The 24468-nt window shown below is 35.1% G+C and overlaps 4 protein-coding genes across 11 annotated transcripts; 1 reads left to right on the top strand and 3 right to left on the bottom strand.

Moving 5' to 3' along the window:
• Positions 1–661: 661 nt before the first annotated feature.
• Positions 662–6770, bottom strand: LOC130747178 (uncharacterized). Of its 8 annotated transcripts, none has more exons than XR_009022334.1 (6): positions 6329–6770; positions 6096–6130; positions 5550–5836; positions 5359–5438; positions 5181–5285; positions 3268–3642 (listed from the first exon to the last, which is right to left on the bottom strand). XR_009022334.1 is itself a non-coding variant. In XM_057600030.1 (4 exons), exons 3-4 carry the CDS (start codon positions 1631–1633, stop codon positions 720–722), a joined length of 792 nt encoding a protein of 263 aa, XP_057456013.1. In that variant the 5' UTR covers positions 1634–1643; positions 5181–5242; positions 5359–5434; the 3' UTR covers positions 662–719. The 8 variants fall into 8 exon arrangements, 1 of the variants encoding a protein (XP_057456013.1); XR_009022333.1 differs by having other exon boundaries at positions 5181–5242; XR_009022332.1 differs by having other exon boundaries at positions 5181–5438.
• Positions 6771–7152: 382 nt separating this feature from the next.
• On the bottom strand, positions 7153–11592 carry LOC130747177 (tRNA dimethylallyltransferase 2). The gene is made up of 10 exons (XM_057600029.1): positions 11292–11592; positions 11139–11218; positions 10987–11055; positions 10256–10331; positions 10043–10167; positions 9578–9652; positions 8888–9298; positions 8383–8458; positions 8100–8263; positions 7153–7690 (listed from the first exon to the last, which is right to left on the bottom strand). The coding sequence occupies exons 1-10, from the start codon at positions 11503–11505 to the stop codon at positions 7550–7552; spliced, it is 1431 nt and encodes a 476-aa protein (XP_057456012.1). The 5' UTR covers positions 11506–11592; the 3' UTR covers positions 7153–7549.
• Positions 11593–13729: 2137 nt separating this feature from the next.
• Positions 13730–16830, bottom strand: LOC130747176 (uncharacterized). Its single transcript, XM_057600028.1, has 3 exons — positions 16672–16830; positions 14108–14264; positions 13730–13988 (listed from the first exon to the last, which is right to left on the bottom strand). The coding sequence occupies exons 2-3, from the start codon at positions 14261–14263 to the stop codon at positions 13941–13943; spliced, it is 204 nt and encodes a 67-aa protein (XP_057456011.1). The 5' UTR covers position 14264; positions 16672–16830; the 3' UTR covers positions 13730–13940.
• A 2048-nt stretch (positions 16831–18878) lies between these two features.
• LOC130747174 (histone deacetylase 9) lies at positions 18879–24468 on the top strand. The gene is made up of 14 exons (XM_057600026.1): positions 18879–19208; positions 19728–19840; positions 19955–20072; positions 20611–20685; positions 21090–21309; positions 21687–21750; positions 21958–22050; positions 22189–22297; positions 22402–22451; positions 22534–22624; positions 23104–23174; positions 23421–23519; positions 24055–24121; positions 24200–24468. Exons 1-14 carry the CDS (start codon positions 19172–19174, stop codon positions 24280–24282), a joined length of 1290 nt encoding a protein of 429 aa, XP_057456009.1. The 5' UTR covers positions 18879–19171; the 3' UTR covers positions 24283–24468.

The following is a 24468-nucleotide window of genomic DNA, read 5'->3' as shown; positions in this document are numbered from 1 at the left end:
TTTTATTTATTTTTAAAATCCACATAAGCATCATTAACACAGTCAACCATCCAAATCATCACTCGCCGGAGCTCGGGGCTCCGGCGAGGACCTGCTCCAGACATTTTGCAAAGGTGAGGACGTTTTCCACAAATGTTTCCGGTGAGGGACTTAAATCAGACGGCGAGACAAAGACAAGGACTAATTTGAGGATTAAGCCTTTAAAATATAAATCGATGTATCAAATACAATAAACAAATTCCCCGTGCAACGCGCGGGTAAAAAACATTAGTATTAATTAACGATGAATTTATAATAGCATCATTGCTGCTCCATTCTGCTTAATTATCTTTAGATCAGTCATGCTATTCATCTTGATCTTCTTTTATAACAAGGCAATGCTTAGCTCATATTACACACTAGTACTTTTACCCGTGCGATGCACGGGGATACTCATTTTTTGGTTTTTTTTGTGTGTTGTTTTTGTTAAATTTGTCTTGACTTAAATATATTTTATTGATTAAAAGATATGATAAATTAGTTTATGAATTCTGATGTTTTCTTTTAATTAAATATTGTGAATTGGTTTGAAAGCTTAATATATATCAAGTGTTTTATCAATCAAATAACATTCATTAATCAGCAAGAGTAAAAATATATAGTAGAGTTTGAATACACATGATTATCTAGAAAAAGTTAAACACACAATTAAAGTAACATTTTTGTGAAAAACATCCTCTTCACACTACATTGCGAAACACTTCTTTGTAAACTACATTAGAAGTACTATTTGAATTATTGTCGTCACCATCGCAAATGAGGATTTTTAATCCTTTGCGATGGGTGACTCTAGAGAAGGCTACATATAACTGGCCATGTGAAAACACCGGTTTTGGCAAATATAACCCCACACTCTTTAGAGATTGTCCTTGACTTTTGTTTATTGTCATGGCAAAAGAGAACACTATAGGGAATTGTCTCCTTTGAAACTTGAAAGGAATTCTCCTATCTGATGGGGTTAATGTTAACCTTGGTATAGCCACCCTTTTTCCGGCATTTGTTCCTGATATAACCTTACCTTCCAAAACATATTTGCCCATTTCAGTGATAATCAGACGTGTACCATTGCACAATCCAGCTGATTGGTCGATGTTTCTTAAAAGCATCACTGGAGCTCCTTCAAATTTTGTCGAAGGAATAGTGTCACATGTAGCTTCTTCAATTTTTGTGTTCACCAAAAAAGATATCTTGTATTTGTGCTTTGTGACTCTAAATTTTTTATCAGATGCTTGAACCATAAAATTCTGAATCATATAAACTTTTCCTTCACCCAGCATGTCTTTGAACTGATTCATTTGGCCACGTTTGATGGTGGCATGAATCTTTGAGTTCTGGTTTGTTAACAAAATAAAAATATCAAAAAAATAAGCATTTATTTGTTAGGCACTTTTTCTTTGGAAATGAGAAGTTCTAAATTGGCACCCTTAGAATGACATAAAAAAAAATAGAATACCTGTTCATCAATCAAGAGCAGGTCAATGCTATTAGTAATCTGAGGTTTTTTATAATCTTTTGTTTCCCACAAATGAAGAACACGAACTTTAATCTTCCATTCGATCTTTCCAGCAACGATGTAAGATATCTTGTTGTACATCTTGCAACAACTAAAGATGTAAAATTAGTAAACAGAATTCACCAAAACTAACCCATATAAAGTCCAATGGATTTAGAGAGGAAATGTCTATGAAGTCAAAGACCAAGTTGAGCACAATTAGGCATGCACGTAATTATAAATACCTTCCAAATCACCTAAAGTATACTTGTTTGCAGCTCCTATGCATGTGAAGTATACCTTTTTAGATGTGCATTGTTAGTAACTTATATAGATGTGGGTAAAGAGATAGTGGGAAGGCTATGCAACCATTAATAATTTTCTAAATCAAAACTAATTAACTATGCCCCATCGGATTCCTTAGGTTACACAAAGTAAATAAACCATAAAAAAAATCGAAGGGATTAAGGTAAATAAATAATTAAATTAAAATGAATTAAAAAGTAGTTAAAATACTTATTTTAAATAAATAAATGATAAAGATGCCATTAAAATAGGTTAAAATAGGTAATGAAAAGTCATATTGATTGCACATTCTTATATTTATTAGGGCTACAAAAAAATCGAAAGGAGTTACAAAAAAAAAAATTGACAACATTCAGGAGTTTCAAAATAATTAATAAATTTTTAATTAAAAAACTTAAATATTATTAATAAATTAAAATTTAATGTGGCAGGAGTTTCAAATTTAAAAACATAAATATTAGTAATAATTTACAATTTAATGTGCCTAATAAAGACTTAAAGACGTTTCAACTTATACATTTGCATACAAAATTTTCTTCTACTAATAATAGCAATTTAATAATGGTCATTAACCATTTGCATTATTTGCTCTAATGGTCATTAACATCTGCAATAGTAAAAGGCAAGGCACTGATGGTTATTAACCATTTCCATCATTCTCTCCTAAAATCAATTTACGATGCAAAAAGGTAATGTAGTTCTAGAAAAATTTAAAAATTTAAAACAAAAAGGTTATCAAAATACAAATTAAAATAACCATAATCGTATAAGAAAATCAAGGTCCCACCTCTCATTGTTTAAACGTTTAAATAAAAACTCTTCAAACCAATTATAAATATTTTAAATATCTTATTGGTTAAAAAGGTAGTTGATTTTTTTTAAACAAACCGAGTTTAAAATATTTGATTGATGACCGTCAAAAAAAAATTCTGATTGATTAAATATCATAAAAATCAAGTAAATTTTTTTCAATTTGATTATAAAAAAATTAAATATCTGATTTAAATATAAATGTAACAGAATTTCAAACATATAATCTTTCCTTATATAAAAATTAATTAATATAATTTAAAATAATCTGTTTAAAATGGGAAGAGTATCAATAAATAATATTCTTAAAAAAACAAATATTATTTATAGCCAAATACTATTTAAAATTTTAAAAGGCATTTTAAATGACATAGTTCTTTTGACTTCAAGATGACCCCGTACTTTAAGATGTCCATTACTCACACAGTTACTCAATAATATAGTAATCAATAGCTTAATTTGCAAAGCAAAATCAAATTTGCAGCTATCAATTGCACAGCTTTAATATTTTTTATCTTATTTCAAGAATGCTCTTAACTGAAGAAATAAGTTTGAGAGTTACAAACGAACTCCAAAATTTAAAAAATTGAAAGAAAGATATAATAAACTGCCCTTCACAGTCAGAAACAAAATATAACTATTTAATATTTATTGTAGATCCACAATGACAACTCAAATCTTTCCAAACATTTAAAGTGGAGGCCAAAGCCTACTTCCTACAAATCAATCTCAGAATACCGAACACACCAAAACAGTCAACAATGGTGGCAGTCTATTCCTATCCATGCCCCTAAACCTAATTTCATGTCAATAATAATGGCACTGAAGGAAAGCACATGCGGAAGCTTGGAGGCTGCAAGCATCTTCATTCATTGACCAATAATAATCTGTCTTATTGCCTTTTCTTCACATTCACTTTTTTTTTGGTAGATCTCAGCCAATTCGCCTTATCAGTGATGCTGAACTTTGGCTGGATTTAGAATCAAACCCTTTGTCTTCCGCATAATGTAACCCATGGTAGAAGTAAGGCTTAAACAACTCATGAAGACATATTTGAGAACAAATAAAAAAAATCCGAGAATGAACAAATAATTTAAGAAATCAGTGGGAGATGTCAAGTTTATGGGGGAGCATTCTCTTTTCTGTGTGAATGAACAAATAATTTCACAATTTAGTAGAAGGAATTTAGAAAGGTGCACTGTCAGCTTTTAAATGCAATGGTGAGGAAAAAACATGGGGAAGAAAGAAGTTAAACATATTGGGGAAAAGATAAAAGGAAAGCCTATCAAAGGTAAGCCCTAAGTCATGCCTTAGAAGTTCGAAAGTTATCAGGTTCAATAAGCATATTGATCACACCACCCTTTCTTTAAGTTTAGCATGGTTCCTAATGAAGGACAGCAACAGAGTAAAATAAAAGGAAAACCTATCAAAGGTAAGTCCTGAGTCAAGCCTTAGAAGTTTGAAAGTTATCAGGTTCAATAAGCATATTGATTACACCACCCTTTCTTTAAGTTTAGCATGGTTCCTAACGAAGGACAGCAACAGAGCAAGATTAAAATCACATTGGTTTTATTTTCTAATTAGCAATCCTTTAATTATTTCACAGCCAACATTAATCATTCTGCTTTGACTCTTCTACTTAAAGCTCTCTTATAATTTGCACAGCTTCTGTTAAAACACCTTCAGACCTATAGATTTTCTCAGCATTTTCAGACGAAACTCCTTGTTCTCAAGAGTTTTCAGGGGGCTAGGATGGGTTCTTTTGGTAGTTGTTGGATTAATTCCATTCTTAGGATTACAATTCCATTTTGGAAGCTAAAACAATGGAAGTTCCAACTGCTCATTGATGTCTGATGTAACAAACAATCAGAACAACATTGCATGCATGCTCATCAATTTGAAGTTTTTAAGCATATCAGCTGTGGATTGCTGTTCAGTTGTGGGTCCATTTCAATGACTATTCCTCAACCTACATTCACTTTCATATGCTACTTAGCCAAAGTAGTCACTACTCCTGCCATCTCTATTTCTATACATGGTAATTGGTACTTGGGGCTGATAACCTTCAAGTCAGGTCTTATTTGGCTAAATCATTTCTTTCTTCCTACTCTTTTACCTTTCTTACAGAATAGTAATTGCAAGTGCAGTGGTAGTTAGCAATAGCAAAGCTCTCCCCATTTTTCAAAAGTTTGAAATAGTTAAATGAAAAATAGCATGACTTAATAGTTATATGATTTCAACTTAGAAGAAAAGAAAGAAAAGAGGTTAAAACGAAGCTGTAGAATAAGGTTAAAGGGTTCAATTTAGATATATGGAAGTAGAATAAGAGCACCAACATTTGCATGCAATTTAGTCAAAAAAAAAAGGTACAAAAAGAGGAGAAACACTTGCAGAATTGTAATCTGTAAAGCAGCAAGGGCTGCAATTTCAGACACAATAGTAGTGAAGGATAATACACACAGAGGGAAGAACAACAAACACAGTGAGGGAAGAAGGACAAAACATGTACTGCAAATAAAAAAATTTTACTCACTTGATATTTGGTTGGAGATTTCTGAAAATTCCCAGAGAAGCACAAACAGAAGAATGAAGCACCTGATTTGTGAAGAACAAAAGAAAGTGATCCAATACATATGTACTACAAATGCAAACAAAGGAAAATCAAGAGAAGAAAATCATATAAATAACAAAAAATACATGGAATAGCAGACCTTGCACTTTAAACTCAGTACTTCATGCTGACCATTGCTAGCCAAGAATGATGTTTCATTGATGAAAGCTTCAACATTCACTGTGTCATCATCCTCAAGGTTAATCGATCTATTTCACTTTCATCATTCAGCTTTAAAAGGTATAATCTCAATCAAAACCAAAGAAAGAAGTACATAACATTGTAGGTTACCTTCAAGTTGACCTTTCTTCCTCTATGGCCAAAGGCAAATCCATGAGCGATTAATTCTGCAGACACCGATTTCATATCAGCAGAGAGGGGACGGGGCTGCGTTGCAGCCGTTGCAGCAACTCTGTCGCCAGGTGCGCCATCAATATCACATTCAGGACCACAGAAGAGAAAGAAATCATTTTGATGCATCCTCAAAAGGTAAAAACATAAGAACCAAAATTTAAGAAGGCATATAACTAAGGGTTCATACCAATGTCGAAGAAGATAACGCTTCCAAAGTTCACCGCCTGAAATGGAAAGAACAAATGGCAGAAAATTGTGAAAGTCGATAGATGAAAATTGAAATGGAAAGAAGGTAAAAGTTAAACAGTCAAGATTGATAACAATAATTCTTAATAAAAAATCAAGATTGATAACCATATATTATCCACCCCAATATCAAGTATAGATAATGGCTATGCTATAAAAAAATTCACTTGAGGAAACAAAGCCCAAGAAATTGTATTCTATAGCAATATCAAAATTAAGGAATGGAAGAGAAATAACCTGATCACTCGAGGAAAAGCACCGCTGTCCCCAACCTGTAAAATGATACACATGATGAAAAATTGAAAACTAAACAGTCTCCCCTAATCTACTGAAAAACTGCAAACAAAGTCCAAGAAATTGTATTATGTAGCTATATCAAAGTTAAGCTAATCTAGACCAACAGGGCACAGGGGAAGATTTTGGAAATCAAGCAATTAAGAGAAACTAAAGGTTAGGGTTGCGAATGAAACCTGAAGAGTGAGCGACTACTGTTAATTGCTTCAGTTCACAGTAAGATGCTTCTGATCGAGTGAAAACGTCAGAAATCAAGGGGTCATAATATCTCAATTGCAAACGTGGCTTGAAGGAGCTCCAAAGAAACCCATCGACCACAAAAGAATCAAATCCGCGAGGCATATGTTGGGGGTTCTCTGTAGGAATCGAAGTGGGTGGGGGGAAGTGGCGGCTCTCACGTGGGCGTAGAGAAGGAGGGCGTCGAGGGGCTCCTAGTCGCAGATGAAGCCGATGATGAGGGTGTTCCAGACGGAGGAGGTGCTGGAAATCGATCTAGAGGGCAATCGTTGGAGCAAGGAGAAGCAGTGTATGAGAGAAAGGTTTTAAACGAACTTGAAACCTAGAAACGGCTGAGAGTAGGAGAAAAGGAAGAGTCTGTATTTTGTTGAAACTGAAAAGCCTTCCACAAATTTAATAAATTCCTTGAATGAAAGATGTAGTGAAAGTGATATGAATGAACGGCTGAGATCAAATCTGAGTGAAATAAAATAACTTTTTACAAAAATATCCATGCCCAGCTCTCATAGTTATTGGAATAAATTGTTAAAGGACTTTTTTGCCCCTAAGACTGCAAAACTTTGCTTTTATATATATTATTATTATTATAGATAGATAAATAAACATGCTTGGTTATAATTTCATGTCTTGGACTTGAAGGTTGAATTGAACATGGTTGGAATGATACCATTTTTTATCTCAATAATAAGGATCTCTCATTTTCATTGGACATTCTTAAGAACGTGTTCGATATTCATTAGAAATTGTTATAAAAAGGCAAAGCTAGTCTGCAACCGCAAGGATCACCCATAAAATTAAAACTGCAAGGGTCAACGCAGCAATTACAACAATTCAGAAATGATTTCGGAACTATAATGACATCCAAAGGACCCAAAACCTAACTCTAACAAAAAATCAAGAAAAATACTAGCAACACTATTCAACACTCTTCATTAATTAGTTAAAATTCAAGTGTAGTCCACTAAAAATATGAGACTCGGGTGAATTTCAACAAATTAATGAGACTATTGCTAGCACTCCTCAAAAATTAATTCCAACACATGCAAGCAAAAATCATACAAAAATAATTCACTCGATGACAAGCCATCAATAATAGCATCAACCAAATCTTTCATTACTACTAGAGTGAGGTATCCAGCGGTATCCAGCTATTCATCCCCTTAGAATGCTCCCGCTTCTGTTTCATAGAAATTAAGACCTTGTGACTTCCTCTTGAGACTAGAGATACGTTTTCGATGCCCACGGCCTTGTCTGTGTTGCTCCCATTCATGTAATCCTCTAAGCACCCGATCACCACAGGCCTGTCAAACACAAAGGTTATCCAACCAGAATTCATCATTTTTGCCACATTACTAATAATTTAAAATAAGAAAATAGCAAAAAAGAAACATGACAAGATAAGATCAAGTATCCATGTAAATGTTAACACTGCTAGTATATATAAATAAACCATTAAAAAATTGTCTCCATTTAAATGTTTTAGTGAATTGTTTGCAATTTTTGTTGCAGAATTGCACCAAGACTAAAAGCATTGTGTTGCGCTCTAGATCTATCCATAAAATCACCCCATTCTGGCATTTCCCCTTTCTTGAATAAAGGTGTGAATGAAGGGTGGTCAAAGGTCAGTAATCAGAACAATGCAGAATTTTTCTTTTGTGATCAGAAAGGGGCCAATGTATCCTGCCAAGTGAATTCTAAATCATAGCAGACCTTGCATGTGTATTGAGTCCAGAGGTCCCTTTGGACTATTTTCATCCCAGTGTCATTTGACATGCTACAGGTGGATGACATGCTTCCATTCTCACTCAGGAATGAGTTAACTATCTTCATGCTAGATTCAACCACTTGACCTTTCCAAACATCATCTGATTTACCTACAAAAAAATATCCAAATCAATATAATTATTAATTACAGGATACTTCAAAAAGTTAATTGATTACAATAAACGCAACAAATATACAGGAACAAGACTAAGAGTCTAAGACAGCTTACTTGATATTGATTCTGTGGAATCAACAGAGTGTATGTTCCAACCAAACAGCATTTGCAGTCGATTGAGCATCCTCTTCTGTAATGAACAAAGCTTCCACATAAATCTTTGACTTTAAATTTCTGGATTACAATCTACTAAGTAGAGAAGGGCTTAGCAATTGTCATCAATGAATATTTGATCAACTATATTATTGTCTATTCAAGTTAACATGGTCTATAGCAAAATGCTAGAAATCTTACGGCTAAAACAAATATATCTTGATATTGTACAGAGAATGGAGTTCCATCAGTTTGATGTATAAACGCTGTTCACAACTAACAGAAGTTATTTCATCAATTCTATCAGAATACATATGAAGCATCTCATGGCTAATTTTATATACATGTTGTGAGAAGATTAATCAGAAAAATGACAAATTTTCAGCTAGCTTGCATATCTGGCCAAAATAAATGTTCTGTTTGGAATGCTCAAGAAAGTCACGAACAAATGATAAATTATTTTTACCTGACGGCGAACAAGTCTCCGGGTATTAACCTTCACTTTTTCAATTGCTTCTTCCATAAGAATCATGGATTTAGCATCAGAGTAAGATCTTAACCACTCCATCAGATTACCATTAGACAATGTCTCACGCTTCTCTATGGTGGATCCTCCGGTCAACTCCTTCTCTCTTTCATAGATGTCCTTGAGAACAAAAGTTCTAAGAAGAGGCTCAAATTCACGGACACCAATGGCCTGCCGCAAACCTCTGCTATAATCTGCATTCAAATTGTAAATGTCATAGACTTCATTGAGTAATCCAGCATCCATCATGCAATCTACTCTCTGCTCTACATATCTGTCCAATACAGGGAGAGATGCGTCCACGCATATAAAACAGCAATCATATCTTAAGTTATCAACTTGACCCCACTTCTGCCCTGCCACAAGCAAGACCAATATCATTTGAAACACAAGAAAAAAAAGGAGAGAATTAACAGACATGTTGCAATAAAACACATGAACAATTGAACATCCCTCTTCTATTTGTGTTGTTTGTCAATAAGTAATCCACATAAGAGTGATTAGTGAATTGTGGAAGCAATCAATTATGAAGACCATAAATTGAGGAAAAGCATGATAAGTCACATGGACTAAGGGAAAAGAGATTATGTTGAATTTGCAATAAGTCCATGAATGTCAAAGATTACAAACCTCTGCCGCCTCTCCTTGAAAAACTTTGCTCGGAAGAACACCAGTGCGAGCGTACAAACTAATATATTGATTTATCTAAAACAAAAAAAAAACAAGTGCATCCCCAGTTAAGCATTTCATATAATTTAAAAGTTTACAAATTAATTAAAAAGGGCAATGCTTCTAGTGGAGATACAGCATTACAGCGTCCCAGAACTTTTAAATTCTTTCTATGTGTGTGTGTGAAGGAGAGGGTTACTAAATACTAATGGTTAAGTTGGTAATCATTGTCACATATAAAAGTAACCCGCTCACTTTTCATCCCTCGCCCAAACACAGAAAACGGTGTCATGCGCATAACTAAAACAGGAATAAATCACGGAATTGTTGCATATATTTAACTCTTACAGCAAGTCTTAACTGTATAAGAAAGATGGCCCTATGTACATGTCACATGAATAATAAATAATGAAATTAAACTCCAACCTTTCTATGATTATTTGGATGGATTCTATTTGCTGCAATTGGATCAATATCTTTAAGTAGATCATAATTAAAATCGTTTGAACTGTCACTTTCCGCAATGAAGCTGTTATCAGACCACATGACACCTACATAATTATAAGCAATATAAGATGCTAAGTAAAAATTACTCGAACAGGAGAAAAAATAAAATCAGAGAACCAAATAACAATTTACCAGGTAGATCACCCAAACAACAGCTATCATTCATATCATCCATCGATTCATCTAAGAGAAACTGACTCACAAGAGCCTGAAGAACATAACAGAAAATAGAGCAAAAATATGAGAAATAAAACGAAAGCCCCAGCAACGCCTTGAAACATACAATCAGAGTAAGGATGCATTCGAATAAATAATTAAATAGCTTAAGAGGTTATATCAATAAGCACTTATTGCATAAGCATTTATTCAGAAATTTGTTGAAATGAACTCAGAAGCAGAGAAGACTACAGATAGTGTAACCGTACAAGCGCTTATTCATAAATTTATCAGAGAAGCAATCAAACAGCATTGCTATTTAATACGAATAGCAGGCCGGATCAACGAAATGTAAGAATAATCAGATGGCATCAAAGCATTGGTTATTTGCGGGGGAAAAAATGGTTAAGCATTAAAATTCCAATTGCCGGAAAACAAAGACCATGTACTGCGTAAATTTTAATTCTTACATTTCATATCAAAATAAACAGCACTCTTCCTTATCAAAATTAACTTTAAAAAGCTTATGGGTATATGTAACTTTCATAAGCTTAACCAAGTGGCTACACTATTAACATAATCTCGAATAATATTTTCCAAACACACCCTAAGAAACAGAGAAAGTACATTATGTGTGCATGATTAAAAAACTGGAAGAACATGGAGGAATGCACATAGATGCTATCACCATGATTCAAAACCCTCACCTGGATATAGTAATTGGTGCCCCCAACTATAACTGGTAAGTGGTTGCGAGCCAATATAGCATCAATGATCTGAAAAAATACGAAAACAAAAAAAATATTAACTAAAATACCGAAAAAATTCAGAAAAATCTTTGATCAGGTTTGAGAGTTACAGGAATAGCAGAATCGCGAAAGGTTTTGGCGGTGAATTCGACGGTTGGGGATACGGTTCCGAGGAGATGGTGCGGCACTCCTGCAACAACGACGAACGAAGTGAGATTGATTTTGAGAAAATGGAAGAGGTTGAGGGGAGAGTAGGGTGGTACCGTTTTGCTCGGATATGGGGATTTTGTTGGTGAGAACATCGAGACCACTGTAGACCTGCATGGAATCGGCGTTGATGACTTCGACGGGGAAGTGGGAGGCTAAATCGACGGCGAGCCTCGACTTCCCGGAACCGGTGGGGCCTGTTATAACCACCACTTTTGGTCGTTTTTCTCCATGGTTAGGGTTTGATGATACAGTGTCCTCCGTCGCCATCGCTTCTTCTTTCTTTCACTCTCTTTCGCTCATCGCTACTCGCTGACTATAGTAATACATTTTTTTTTTCAAAATCGCAATAGTATTACTATTGGGCCTGTTTTTTATGCACTTACATCAAGATTTTTTCTTCAATGCACTTAAATCATGTAAATGAGGATAAAGTACATAAAATGGATCACCTAATTTCTCATCCCTTAAAATACTTTAGTGCTCTCACTTAAGTTTATTATTGGATTATGAAAACCTGGAAATTGGGGGACAATATCCATAAAATAAGGAAGGGTTATGGCTAGAAGTAGAGGGGTTATGGCTCTCGTGGTTGCTGCTAGCGGCCCGATCACAGCTACGACATCCCCTCTCATTGCTGAAACACTATGCTTCCGCTGGGCTCTCAAGAAAGTGTTGGATTTTGGGTTTAAGCGAGTCGTCTTTGAGTCTGATTGCGAAGTGCTTGTCAAGGCTTAGCATAGGACTGAAAATGAAATATCTTATTTTGCTAATGTTCTTTATGATTGTAAGGTTTTAGCTTCATGTTTTGAGTCTTTTTCTTTCGTTTATGTTAGGAGATCGGTAATCAGGCAGCTGATTTTGTTTCGAAATTAGCTTATGGTTTTCCCAATGTTGACTTGGTGGATAATGCTCCCACGGGTTTAGTTGCTTTCCTTCAGGCGGATGTATTGGGTACTTCTTTTACTTAATATATGATTCGTTTCCTATCAAAAAAAAAAATACTTCTATTGTCCACGCATTTGCCACAAGACACCGTTTAAACACCGTTTAAGTCGAAAACAACAATTAAGTTTGATCCTCTAAATAGGAAAGTGTCATCACCGGCTAGGGTGATCTCATTGCTACTATTTCTCAATACTTGTTTCGTGACTTTCTTAATGTTTTGAAAAATTAAACCCATAACATAATCAGACTATTAAGTATTAACTACTGGGGTCTAAATCTCGAAAGGTATTTCCATATATTTGGGAGCTGTAATTCCCAATATAAAAAGGAGTTTAATTTTGATGCACCGACGGTGTAAAGTTTTTTTACACCGTCAACCAATTAGATTTCAAGGATGTGTCATGTCAATTAATGAAATTAAATAAAAAGAGAGATTTTCTCACATCCTTGAAATCTGATTGGTTGACGGTGTAAAAAAACTTTACACCGTCGGTGCATCAAACTTTTTCTCTATAAAAAGAAACATATTCCGGTTCTTGAAAACCAAGAAGTAAAAAATTTCGAATAGCGTTCTTATTTTTATTTTTATTTTAATTTTGAATAGAGTGAAAAATTAGGTGGACGGCGTTTAGAATTGAACCCTATAAAAAATAGCAATATCAGAATGCTTTAAAATTATACATTATAGTACATATCATGCTTGTTCAAAAATTTACAATTCAACACCAAAACACAAAGAAGGAAAGAAATACTAAAAAATAACTCAGATCATATTTATCATCAAATCTAAGCTTCTAGCTAATACCTTTCTTACATACATCCAAAGCTTTTTTTCCTCCTATTTTTAGGGTATATCGGCTTTGCCGGTGTTGTTGCAATGAATGTCAAACTCAAGCTTTAAAGGCAATATGAGATCAAAAACTGGTGGATAGGTAAATAGAAGATGGTGAGAAAAGAGGTGACACTTAATACAGGAAAAAAAAAAGGCAAAATGCTAAGTCTCAAAAACGATTGTAGGAGGAAAGAAATTTACCCATAAAGTTACGGAATAGCTCAGTTGACTCCTAAACCAGAGGGTTGCCTCTTTCTTTAAACAAAATAATTTTTTTGCAGAAGAAATTATAAAAATGCATTTAGTATTTACTAGTCTGAAATCTGAATTGTTAAATTAGGAAATTGCATAGTTTAAGAATAAATACAATACAAATGCTTTTAAATCCGGATCGCACTTGGATTCCCCAACTTGGACCATTTCACATGTTCCTTGTCCACCTATAGCTTAACGTTCTCGCCTCAAACCCCAGACATGAAAGGGTATGCATGCTGGCTATTGTTATGCCACCCATGAATCATCAGTGCTTTGAAGCAAAACATGCAACAATTACTATCAAGGCAACTCCAGTGTCCTATCTACCAATCATAATAAAGGGCAGGTTGAAATGTTTCACGAAAAAAAGGAAAAACTGTTGAGCTTGTCTAGCGCATGCAAATAAAGGATTTAACGAGAATCGTAACCTAGAAGGGGCAGTTAACACGAAACAGGTACTAAACCAGAACGCGATACCAGCGGTTTAAGTCATCAAATGATTATCTCAAACAAAACAAAGAACTATTCATTCAAGTTATCAACCCCGAATGGTGGTCAAGGTCTGCAACAAAGCAATTTTATTAAGAGAACTAGCATAAATGCATAGAAAACCAATCGTCCATATTAAGGAGGTTCTGTTCAACCACCTTCTCAATCAGAAATTGCCAAGTCATTCTTTCTTTCCTATTCCATGAGACATGTTATAGATCCCTCGTCCCTGAATAAAACACATAAAACATTGTTCATAAGATATTCATTGAAACAAAAGAGAGTTGGAGACACTTTTTACATCAATCACAGAGATGTATGATGAATTCGAATTAGAACTAAACTTACAATCATAAAAAGTGACGATGCAGCCAAAGCAATTGGTATTGCAACAGACGTAATCTTATCATATCGCCCTTTCAAGTAAGTATGCTTCTGGATATTCTGAAAATACTTTTGCTTCTCAAAAAGCTTCTCTCGTGGTGTGAATGGTGCTTCCGACATCCTGCAAAACGTGGCCAATGATTATCTCAAAATGCTTTTGCCAACTATATAAAAGAAGCAAGGTGTACGAATTTGTGAGAGGACAAAATGAAAAATATTGTTGGAACTTATAAAAATGCATTGCTATACACAGATTTTATCTAACTAACTGCTAACAAACCTCAAATACACAACTGCAGAGTTCTGACTATGTAACTTAATTATCAAACTGCCACACTCACAACTAATTAACTGATATCTGCATTGGCATTACGACTATGGCCTCATACCACCACCACCCCAAAAAAAAAAACAAGTGGCCAAGCTTGAGAGGGGTTGTTTAACCCGCCAGCTTGGAGATTATGGTGGTAAAAGACATGGGATCCAAAAGTTTGATGAAAATACCTACAAGCTCACCAGCAGCATAAATAGGAAGAGGACTAAACGAGTTTAACAGAAGCTTCTCGTGATAATCAATGCCGACATGTATTGCAATGAGATTTCTCATTTGATCCATTAACAAATTCTTACATGGCACCAAAGAACAGAACACTCTATGCTTCAGCTCTAAATCACAGAGTAGGGATCATCCTTCTGTTGTCACCTGTCACTAGTGCTGATCAATCTCAAAATCCTTAAAGTCCATTCTACTTGGATCTAGGCAACCGTGGTGCAATGCTTGTGACTCCTTCTATGGATAGCACATGGGGTCAAGCCATGAGAAGAGCACTTCTCTCTGAGAACAAATTGAAGTTAGTTAATGGTTCTATTCTATTCCATGATTCCATCTGCAACTGATCCACTATACGACACCTAATAGCAGAGGAATACCATTGTTCTTTTATGGATGAAAGTAATTTGTGAATGACACACCTAACTGATCCACAACTATATGACACCTGCTCTGACACCATATCAGAATTTGTGAATGGACAATTACTAACTAATTGACTGATTCATCTAACTGCGATAACTAATTAACTGGTATATTTATTTTCACTGTGAGTATGGTTTATAGTTTATACAGGAAAGTGAAAGAAGAAAACATGGCATGAAATGCAATGGATCAAAACAACACATAGCTTGTACGACGAGCCCCACAACAACCCCCTTCTTATCTCTAAAACACAAGCCCTGAATTAATGTCAAATCAGGCATGCAACAGGAGGGGAAAACAAAAAGATGGATAGGAACAGTGCAAGAAATATATAATAAGCACCAAAAAATTTGAACTTCCAAACTGCCCAACTGAGATTTTATCAACAAATGCGGATACCTTTAGGAGGTTAACAACAAGATGTATCATAGAAAAGCTCACAACATAATCTAGTACAAATGATTATCGATTCTTGATATCCAAAATTTCCAGCATATCATATTGGAAATTATTTACATCTACAATGGTTAAGGTTTCTGCTTTGGTGTGCGATTCGGCACCATACAATATCCAGGTAAACTAACACAATGACCGAGTTACCCCACGTGACTACTGACTAGACTACCTTACACAAACATCACAGTGACCGAGTTACAACTTACACTGCTGACTTATGATTGTGATCGAGATACAACTTATACCGCCGACTTATGCTTTCTACTACCGAGGTAACTTCAAATCATTTCACCCAAGGACTTTCCCACTCAAACTCCCCAAGGTCCAAACACTTCACACGAGAATAAGCAGAGCAGCAAAGCACAGATCCATCGTCCATCCACTCACAAGAAGCAAGATGGATGTTTGACCGAGGGGATCCAATGCCTCACTAGGAACCATGCCGTATATTCAGACGGATGGGACGCTTTGACCTCCGCCTATATAAAGGCACATAAGACAAACTAAGGTAGACACATTACCCTAACCCTAGCTCACCACTAAACCTCTTTGTGACTTGGGCATGGAAGTATCCGGTTCCAATACCCATGGAGGCAGAGAGCTGGAAATGGACCAGGTTTAATACTGCCGTTACCAGAAGCATCTAGCTGTTCACCCCGTTCCCAAAGTTGTACACCATGTTAGGGGGATTGATCTGTTTTGTTTCAATTTTCAGCAAAGTAACAAACTTCCAAGCTCTAGTAGCATTATATATTCCAAAATGTAGCTAGTGCAAAATGATTGAATAATGCTTGGTTCCCATCAGCACCAAACACATCAACACAAATTTATGTGAAATTGACCGATTATCTAAGCAAAGAATATGATAAGGGCTAAAAGAACATGAACAAAATCAATCAATAGGATAATCAATGAAAACAGCAAGTGAGATGAATTGATTGAATACAATCAGAAATTGGGCAAAAATCGAAACCAATATCACCGATGAGATACAGTAATTGAGCAATTTTGCAAATTGTGAGTGGAAACAAATTGTAGCGATGAGATCTAGGTGAAGTGGGTGGAATCGGAAACGATTAGAAGGTGAGAGGCTTACGTTGAATGAAGGCGAAGAGTCTCGTGTGGTTGTGGAATGAGGTTGGATGCAGAGGAAATGGAAGGAAGAAGAATCTGAGTCTCTGAAATAATATTCTAGGGTGGCTCTTTGGATTGGTGAAGAACGAAATGAACAGCTTAAAGGGGCTCCGTTACCTATTCACCCGACCCGAATCGGAATAATCGTGGCTTGCTCAATTATTTTTTTAATATGCAAACTGAAAAAAATATCAAAATAAAATTAATTTTCCCCGAATGAGCTCAAGGGTAAGAGCTTAGGGTAGGAATGGCAATTGAGTATCTGACTCATAGGGTACCCGCAAATTATACCCACTACGAGTAGGGTAAAAACCCGCTGGATGGGTATAGGGTTGGGTATGGATAATTACCCGCAAAAAGTATTGGGTATGGGTGCGAGTATCGGCGCTATAGTAATCAGCTCGTCTCATACCTGCACACACATATTATTATTATTATTTGGTAATATATGAACAATTAACTTAAGCTATAGCTTTCAAATTACTCTTTTAAAAAAAATAGGTGAGTATTTAAGGTATTCATAATCATTACTAATTTACTCTCACTTATTTTTAAAATTAGTAAGTTAATAACCTACATTCATTTTCTCTATTGCATCTTCAGTGGTAGGTTCTTCTTAGTTGGGTACCGCGGGAGATGAATTCAGTCGCTCACTGACTAGTCAAGGCTAGCTGTCATGATCAAGCCCTGGGTTTTACTATGGTGAACTTACTAGACCCCGAGCTTCAAGTTATTATCCTGAAAGATGCTCTAGGCATCCCGTAGTTTTTCTGTTTTGCGTCTTTTACACTTCCGATGTATAAAAAAAATATATATATATATATATATATATATATATTTTCGCTTAATGTTTATAAATAATGTCAAAAAAATTTACACATTCATTCAATTGTTTTTTTTTTCAACAATCAAAAAATGGTTTTTTTTTTCACAACATTAAAGGGATCGGATCGTTAATCATATGTTGTCAGCGGCGGTGTAAGAAAAATACACTGACAGGTGCATATAAATTATTATTTTTTTGAACTTGCATACAAATTATACTATTATAATATAACTATATGTGTGTAAATTTAATAATGTAAAATAAGAAAAATATGTCACATTAGATTGTGGTTAAGTACTTTATCATTTTAATTAAAATGATATATATTGTGATAATCTATATAAATTATAAGAGCATAATTTTAATAGTGTAAAACATGAAAAATATGTCACATTATACCACATTTTAAAGCGGTCAAATTCGGTTTTCATTTTAATTAAATTGAAAAATATTTGTGCTGTGACATAATTTAACTTCATGTTTATGCAACTAAAATTGATAATAATCGCATGCAAGAATTAAATCTTAATCACAATCTCGGCCAAATAAATATTTGGCGATTTATATGGTTGACCAAATAAAATAGTAATTGTCTACCCATAAACCAATACTTGGATATCAAGGTGTCGATACAATCTTGTGACTCACACTCCCTATGTTTCATCCATTTCCACTATTTCCAATTTGAACCGACAACCTGAGATGGTCGAATCAAGAACCTTCACAAGTAGGGAACAACAACCAGAGCACCAGGTAGGGCTGGAGTGATCGAATGAGGGAAGAACACCGAAAGTACTTGTAGGGACTTGTTGCTTAAGTCAATAAAGGAATTGTTAAGCGAAAAAGAATGACAAGTGGGAATAAGATAACTTACCTTTGCGGTTTGGTGGAGGTTTGATATTTATAATGGTTGTGGGAGTATTGGGTTTGAGAAGTGACAGCGGCCTGAATGCCTATGGGCCGTTAGATCTTATGCCTTGAGGCAGGGATCTCACGGTGAGGGACAAGGTGCTAGTCCTGACGTTGCTCAGCATCTTACGCGGGTCAACCGTGACACTACATGTACATTGGTCGAGAGTGGTTGTAAGAGATCACTTTCGTTTTCCAACACGTTTTCTTAATGATAAAATATAATACCAAAGCCATTAAGCCTTATTGATGTATTGCATTTTGATTTCACAAATGAAATCTGAACCAAATAAAACTCAATCTGTTTAACATTGATTCAAATCCTTTCATTTTTTACCCAAAGTTACGTTTGGATGTGGATTAAATTAAGCCATTAAATTAATTTTATAAATATTTGATTTGATGCCCAAACCTAATTGCGATTGAGCGCATTCTGTAAAACGACGACGCGTTTAATGAGAAACTTGTGCCACTGAACAAATAGCCAAACAGCAAGTTTTCCAGTGTAGAAATTTGTGCGGCCTCGTGTGATAGAGAGAGATCCACAAAACGAGATTAGCAGAGAACAAGAAGAAGAAGAAGAAGAAGAAGAAGAAGAAGCGTAAAATAGCAGAGAAAGCTCAATCGACTGAAGATGGTGGCATCGTAACCACACCCATTCACCTTCTCTTCTTCTCCAGTTCCCACACTAACCCTTCTTCAACGCTCCCTTCTCTGCAAAAACATCATGCGCTCCAAGGACAGAATCGCCTACTTCTACGACGGTGCGTTTTCCTCCCAACTAGGGTTCTTGATGCGATCTTTTCATATCCAAACCCTAGCCTTATCCACGTGCTGCGATTAGTTACGAAATAATCAATGGAATTTGCATTTAGTACTGTTTTAGGTTTTAGATTTCAATCACATGCTTAGCTGAAAAATTGAGATTAATGCAGTTTTTTCGTCTTCTGATGAGATGATATTGCTGTGCCTGTTAATTGTTTTGCATTTATTTTATCAATCTCCTTCGAAATTAGCATTGTTAAAGTTCTGTGAGGATCTGTTTGGACGTAAATGCTCATTTATTTTAAGTATGAGGCTATGAGCTCAGCTCAGCTAAATAGCGCGAAAACTTGCCTATGAAAATTGGTGAAAGGCGATAATTAACTAACTATACAAGGAAGCTTTGTTTACGGGATTATGTAGATGCCAGCTGTACGTTAATACCGGCGGCGCGTATAAGAAAGCTTTGTTTGTTCGTTTGTTTGTTTGTTTGCTTAATTGCTTAAATCTTCATATTGCAGGCGATGTGGGAAGTGTTTACTACGGGCCAAATCATCCGATGAAGCCGCATCGGCTTTGCATGACTCATCATCTCGTTCTCTCATACGACCTTCATAAGAAGATGGAAATTTATGTTAGTTTCATTTTTGCTTATGTTTGTGTTTTTGTTGCCCTATTGTTGATTTTTTCTGAGTGCCTGATTATGTGAATAATGTTAATTGTCGTCATTTTTTTATGTATGATGCAGCGCCCACATAAGGCTTATCCTGTCGAACTTGCCCAATTCCATTCAGCTGATTATGTTGAGTTTTTGCACAGGATTACGCCTGACACTCAGCACCTGTTCACAAATGAGCTGGCAAAATGTATGCCTTCCAAAAAATTTAGACTTACTATTTCATACATGATTTCAAGTTTTTCATTGCAAATAATTGTTGTGCATTATTCTCTTTATGCCAGTAAGAAATAGAGAGGGAAATACGAAGTTTTCCGTTTTGTACAATGAATGAAGTTTTGTACAACTAAGTCCAAAGTTTGTGCATATGTGATTGAATTTCTTTAGGCTTCTAGTTCTAGAGATTCATGGCATAATTACCACTAATTTCGTATTGTTAATTTTTTTTATTGTCTTTGATCTCCAAAGTGCTTCCCCCCCCCCCTAATTTGCATGAAAAGAAGTCAAATAAGAATGTTTTACCTTTTAAGAGAGAATAAAAGGGACGGTTGTTTGAAAGTTCTATGGGACATATGAGTTTGTATCCTTACCAAATATTGACATTTAACTTCTAAAAGTAACATTATCTTACCCCAATATTTATACCATCATGTGATGATTTTAACTTGAGTCAATTTATATTGTAGCTGATAACAAGTTCTGTCTATGTTGTTGATCATTTCTCACAGATAATCTTGGAGAAGACTGCCCTGTATTTGACAACTTATTTGAATTTTGTCAGATTTATGCTGGTGGAACTATAGGTAATATGTTTATTCTTGAAAAATTTGAAATTATTTTGATTCAAGTAGGAAAGGTAGAAAAGAGAGAATAGAGACTAAATGGTCTGAAGAGCCTCTTTACTGCCAAGCCCAACCCATTGTTGTCTGGAACTTTCCCAGCCAATCCTGGTGGTGGTTTCCAGCCAACCTGAATGGTTTCTTGTTTGAGACACTGAATTAAATGAGAAAACAAGTCATGAAATATAAGATATTGTAAATAGCAACCCTAATAGATAATCTAAGATGCTTTAAATTAGTAGTATACCAGGTATAATGAAGTTATTATGATATATTTATCATATGCTCTAACATTTACATCAGTCATTCTCTTGAATTCTGGTCTTGCCTAGTTTCTCATATTTATGGTGATTAACATGTGCGTACAGATGCTGCACGTCGTTTAAACAATCAACTGTGTGATATTGCTATAAACTGGGCTGGTGGACTACATCATGCCAAGAAATGTGAGGCATCTGGCTTTTGTTACATCAATGACCTGGTTTTAGGAATCTTGGAGCTTCTTAAATATCATGCTCGGGTTTTGTATATTGATATAGACGTGCACCATGGTGATGGTGTGGAAGAAGCCTTCTACTTCACTGACAGGTATTCTAGTTTCTTATATCTTATCATAACTATTACTAATTTCATATTTGTTTTGCTTATCTTGATGTAGACTAGCAAACCTTATTTGTTCTCTTTAAAATTTTCAACTTCAAACTTGTAGATAATTGTTATCCTTATGATGGACTCGGCATGAGCATGAGTGAATGTATAAATATTGCTTATACACTCAATTCCCATGTTATATTCTAATGTTCCCCTTTACAACAACCAAACCTTGTTTCATATTCTCTTCTAAATATAAAATTCTGAGTTAGTTAGAACATGCTTTTCAGATGGTTATATGCTGATTAGATATGTTTGTCATACTGCTTGTGATTTATCTCTGTTTTCTTAAACGATAAAGTTTGTCATGCCAGGGTGATGACTGTCAGTTTTCACAAGTATGGAGATATGTTCTTTCCGGGTACTGGTGATGCCAAGGTGATTTTCTTCATTCTGTTTGTTTGTATTTTTAGTTCTGTTGTTTTATTTGCCACCCTATTTCCTTACAATCTTGATATTCCAATAATATAAAAAATATAAATATGATAAAGGTTGTGCATACATTTGGTAAATTTATTTATTGTTTTTTTGAAACAAAGCTTTCTATAGATTGGAATGATTTGAACTGAGTTTACCTTATTGAAGGAAATAGGAGAAAGAGAAGGGAAGTATTACGCCATAAATGTCCCACTCAAGGATGGAATAGAGGACCCTAGCTTCACTCGACTTTTCAAGACTGTAAGATCATCATCATCTTCTTCTTCTTCTTTCGCCAAATGGCGACTTCAATTGAAAATCTCCTCATTTTAGTTTTCACTGCATTGTTTCGATAATGGTGGTGTCTTGTCTGAGCCTTTCAATTTTTTTATGTCTTAGATTATTTCCAAAGTAGTTGAAACATATCAACCTGGTGTGATAGTTCTCCAATGTGGAGCTGATTCTCTTGCTGGAGATCGCTTGGGCTGCTTCAATCTCTCTATTGATGGTGCTTATTTCCCTGTAAATTTCTATTCTGAGGAAAATATACGCACTCTATGCTATCACCCATTGTTTTTGTTCTGCTTCACATTTGCTGGTTTCTTTTTGCAGGTCATGCTGAATGTGTTAGATTTGTAAAGAGATTCAACTTGCCCTTACTGGTGGGTGTATATCACTTTATGTTTTCCTTCCTTTACCTTTCTGAGTGATATTATTATTTACACAAGTGGACCTCTGCTGCAGGTAGTTGGAGGTGGGGGATACACCAAAGAAAATGTTGCTCGATGTTGGACACTTGAAACTGGAGTTCTTCTAGATACAGAGCTTCCAAATGGTATATTAAGTCTGTCTTTACAAATGTAAATTTGTGACGTGTTTAACCATTTTTTCTTTCTTTTTAGTAATACTGTTCGAACTTAAAGTAACTACTTTTTGTTGCCCAACACACTCTGGAATTATGGTAAAAAACTGTACCCAACTTTTCCATATAGGAGAGGTTGGAATGCATTAATGGAGTGATGGCTACATTATACATCTCCTGCAATATTTGTCCCGCCTGACAATAATTTATGACCAAAACACTTATATCTTGATGCCATTAACTTTGGGGTTTGGGGCAGACATCCTTTGGGCTGTTATTCTAAGATTGCTGCTTGCTTGTGCTTTGATTAAAATTAAATCTCTGCTCACATTGCATGCCCCCAAGTTTTTTTCATATATCTCTCTTAGATTAATCAGCATATCAGATTTGAATTCGTTGTCTTATTGTTTCAAAAACGGAAAAATTTCTCACCCGCTTGTCCTATCTTGCAGAGATCCCGGACAATGATTATATTAAATATTTTGGGCCGGACTTCTCGTTGAAGATACCACATGGGCACATAGTATGTAATTTTTTTCATTTTTTTAATGTGGTCCTTATTTATCTTTGTTATTAAAATTGACTGCAGATTTTGGGCTTTTGCCCTCCAAATTATCAAAAAAAAAAAATGACTGCAGATTTGGAATCTATTTTCTGGCATTTGACATATCCAATTATCACACATTGCTATAAATTTAATTTAGACTTTCTGGTGTGCAGCAAAAGCTGTCTATATGTTCTCATTATTTTTCTTCTTAAAATTGTTCAGGAGAATTTAAATAGCAAATCATATCTTAGCACTATTAAAATGCAAGTCTTGGAAAATCTTCGGTGCATCCAACATGCTCCAAGTGTACAACTGCAAGAGGTGAGTTATCCTTGAAATAGGAACACCCCCCCACCCAGTAGGCATGCTTATTATATTTTTTTGGTCTAAAAATTTGTTTCCTACGATTGTTGGTTTTGTTTAAATTTTGAAGGCATTGTTGTGTACCTAGTTATGAGCTGTATACATTTATGGTTTTGGTTATAGGCCAATTATTTGCTTTGGGAGGTCAATTTTTAAGCAACTGTAGTAAAAAAATGCTTATTGGCAATCAAAAGTTGTGGAAATTCAGGACCTTTATGTTTTTTTTTTGGTTACACAGTACCTTTATGTTTGCAACAACTGATCCAGTAAAATGTTGAAGCTCAGTGACAATGGCCATATTAATTATTAAAGTTAATTAGCCATTTGAGCTCTACTATTGATGTTGATTTTTTTTTTTTGCACCCCGGTCGTTTGGATTTGAACTCCTTTGGTGATTGCATGAGCAAACTACTTTTAGCCAAAGCTTATCAATGGCAAGACATAAACTAGTAATAGTTTCTAAAAGGTGAGACTAATATTTTGTGGATCACAGGTCCCACCTGATTTCTACATTCCTGATTTCGATGAAGATGAGCAGAACCCTGATGAGCGCATTGATCGTAAGAGAAAAAAACCCTTCTGATTCCCTATTGACCTAGGGCCATATCTTAGTTTATTGATTTGATCTCTCTTTTCAGAGCACACTCAAGACAAGCACATCCAGCGCGATGATGAATATTATGAAGGTGACAATGACAATGATCAAATGGATGCGCCATGAAGTTCTAAGTTGCTTTTGCTGGGGAAGTGACCGTTTCTAGAGAATGAAAATGTAAATTTGATAGAAGTTCCTAGTTGTATCTTTGTTAGGGCTAACCCATGACTATTGTACATTTGTTAGATTTTCTTATCATTATTTCTTTGTATAATTGCTGAAACTACATTAACATTGTCTGTTTTGTTTGAA

Source organism: Lotus japonicus, chromosome 3 (assembly GCF_012489685.1).
Source record: "Lotus japonicus ecotype B-129 chromosome 3, LjGifu_v1.2".
In the NCBI taxonomy this organism is placed as follows: Eukaryota; Viridiplantae; Streptophyta; class Magnoliopsida; order Fabales; family Fabaceae; genus Lotus; species Lotus japonicus.
Note: the sequence above shows the minus strand (reverse complement) of the source record. Positions and strands in the feature narration are given on the sequence as shown.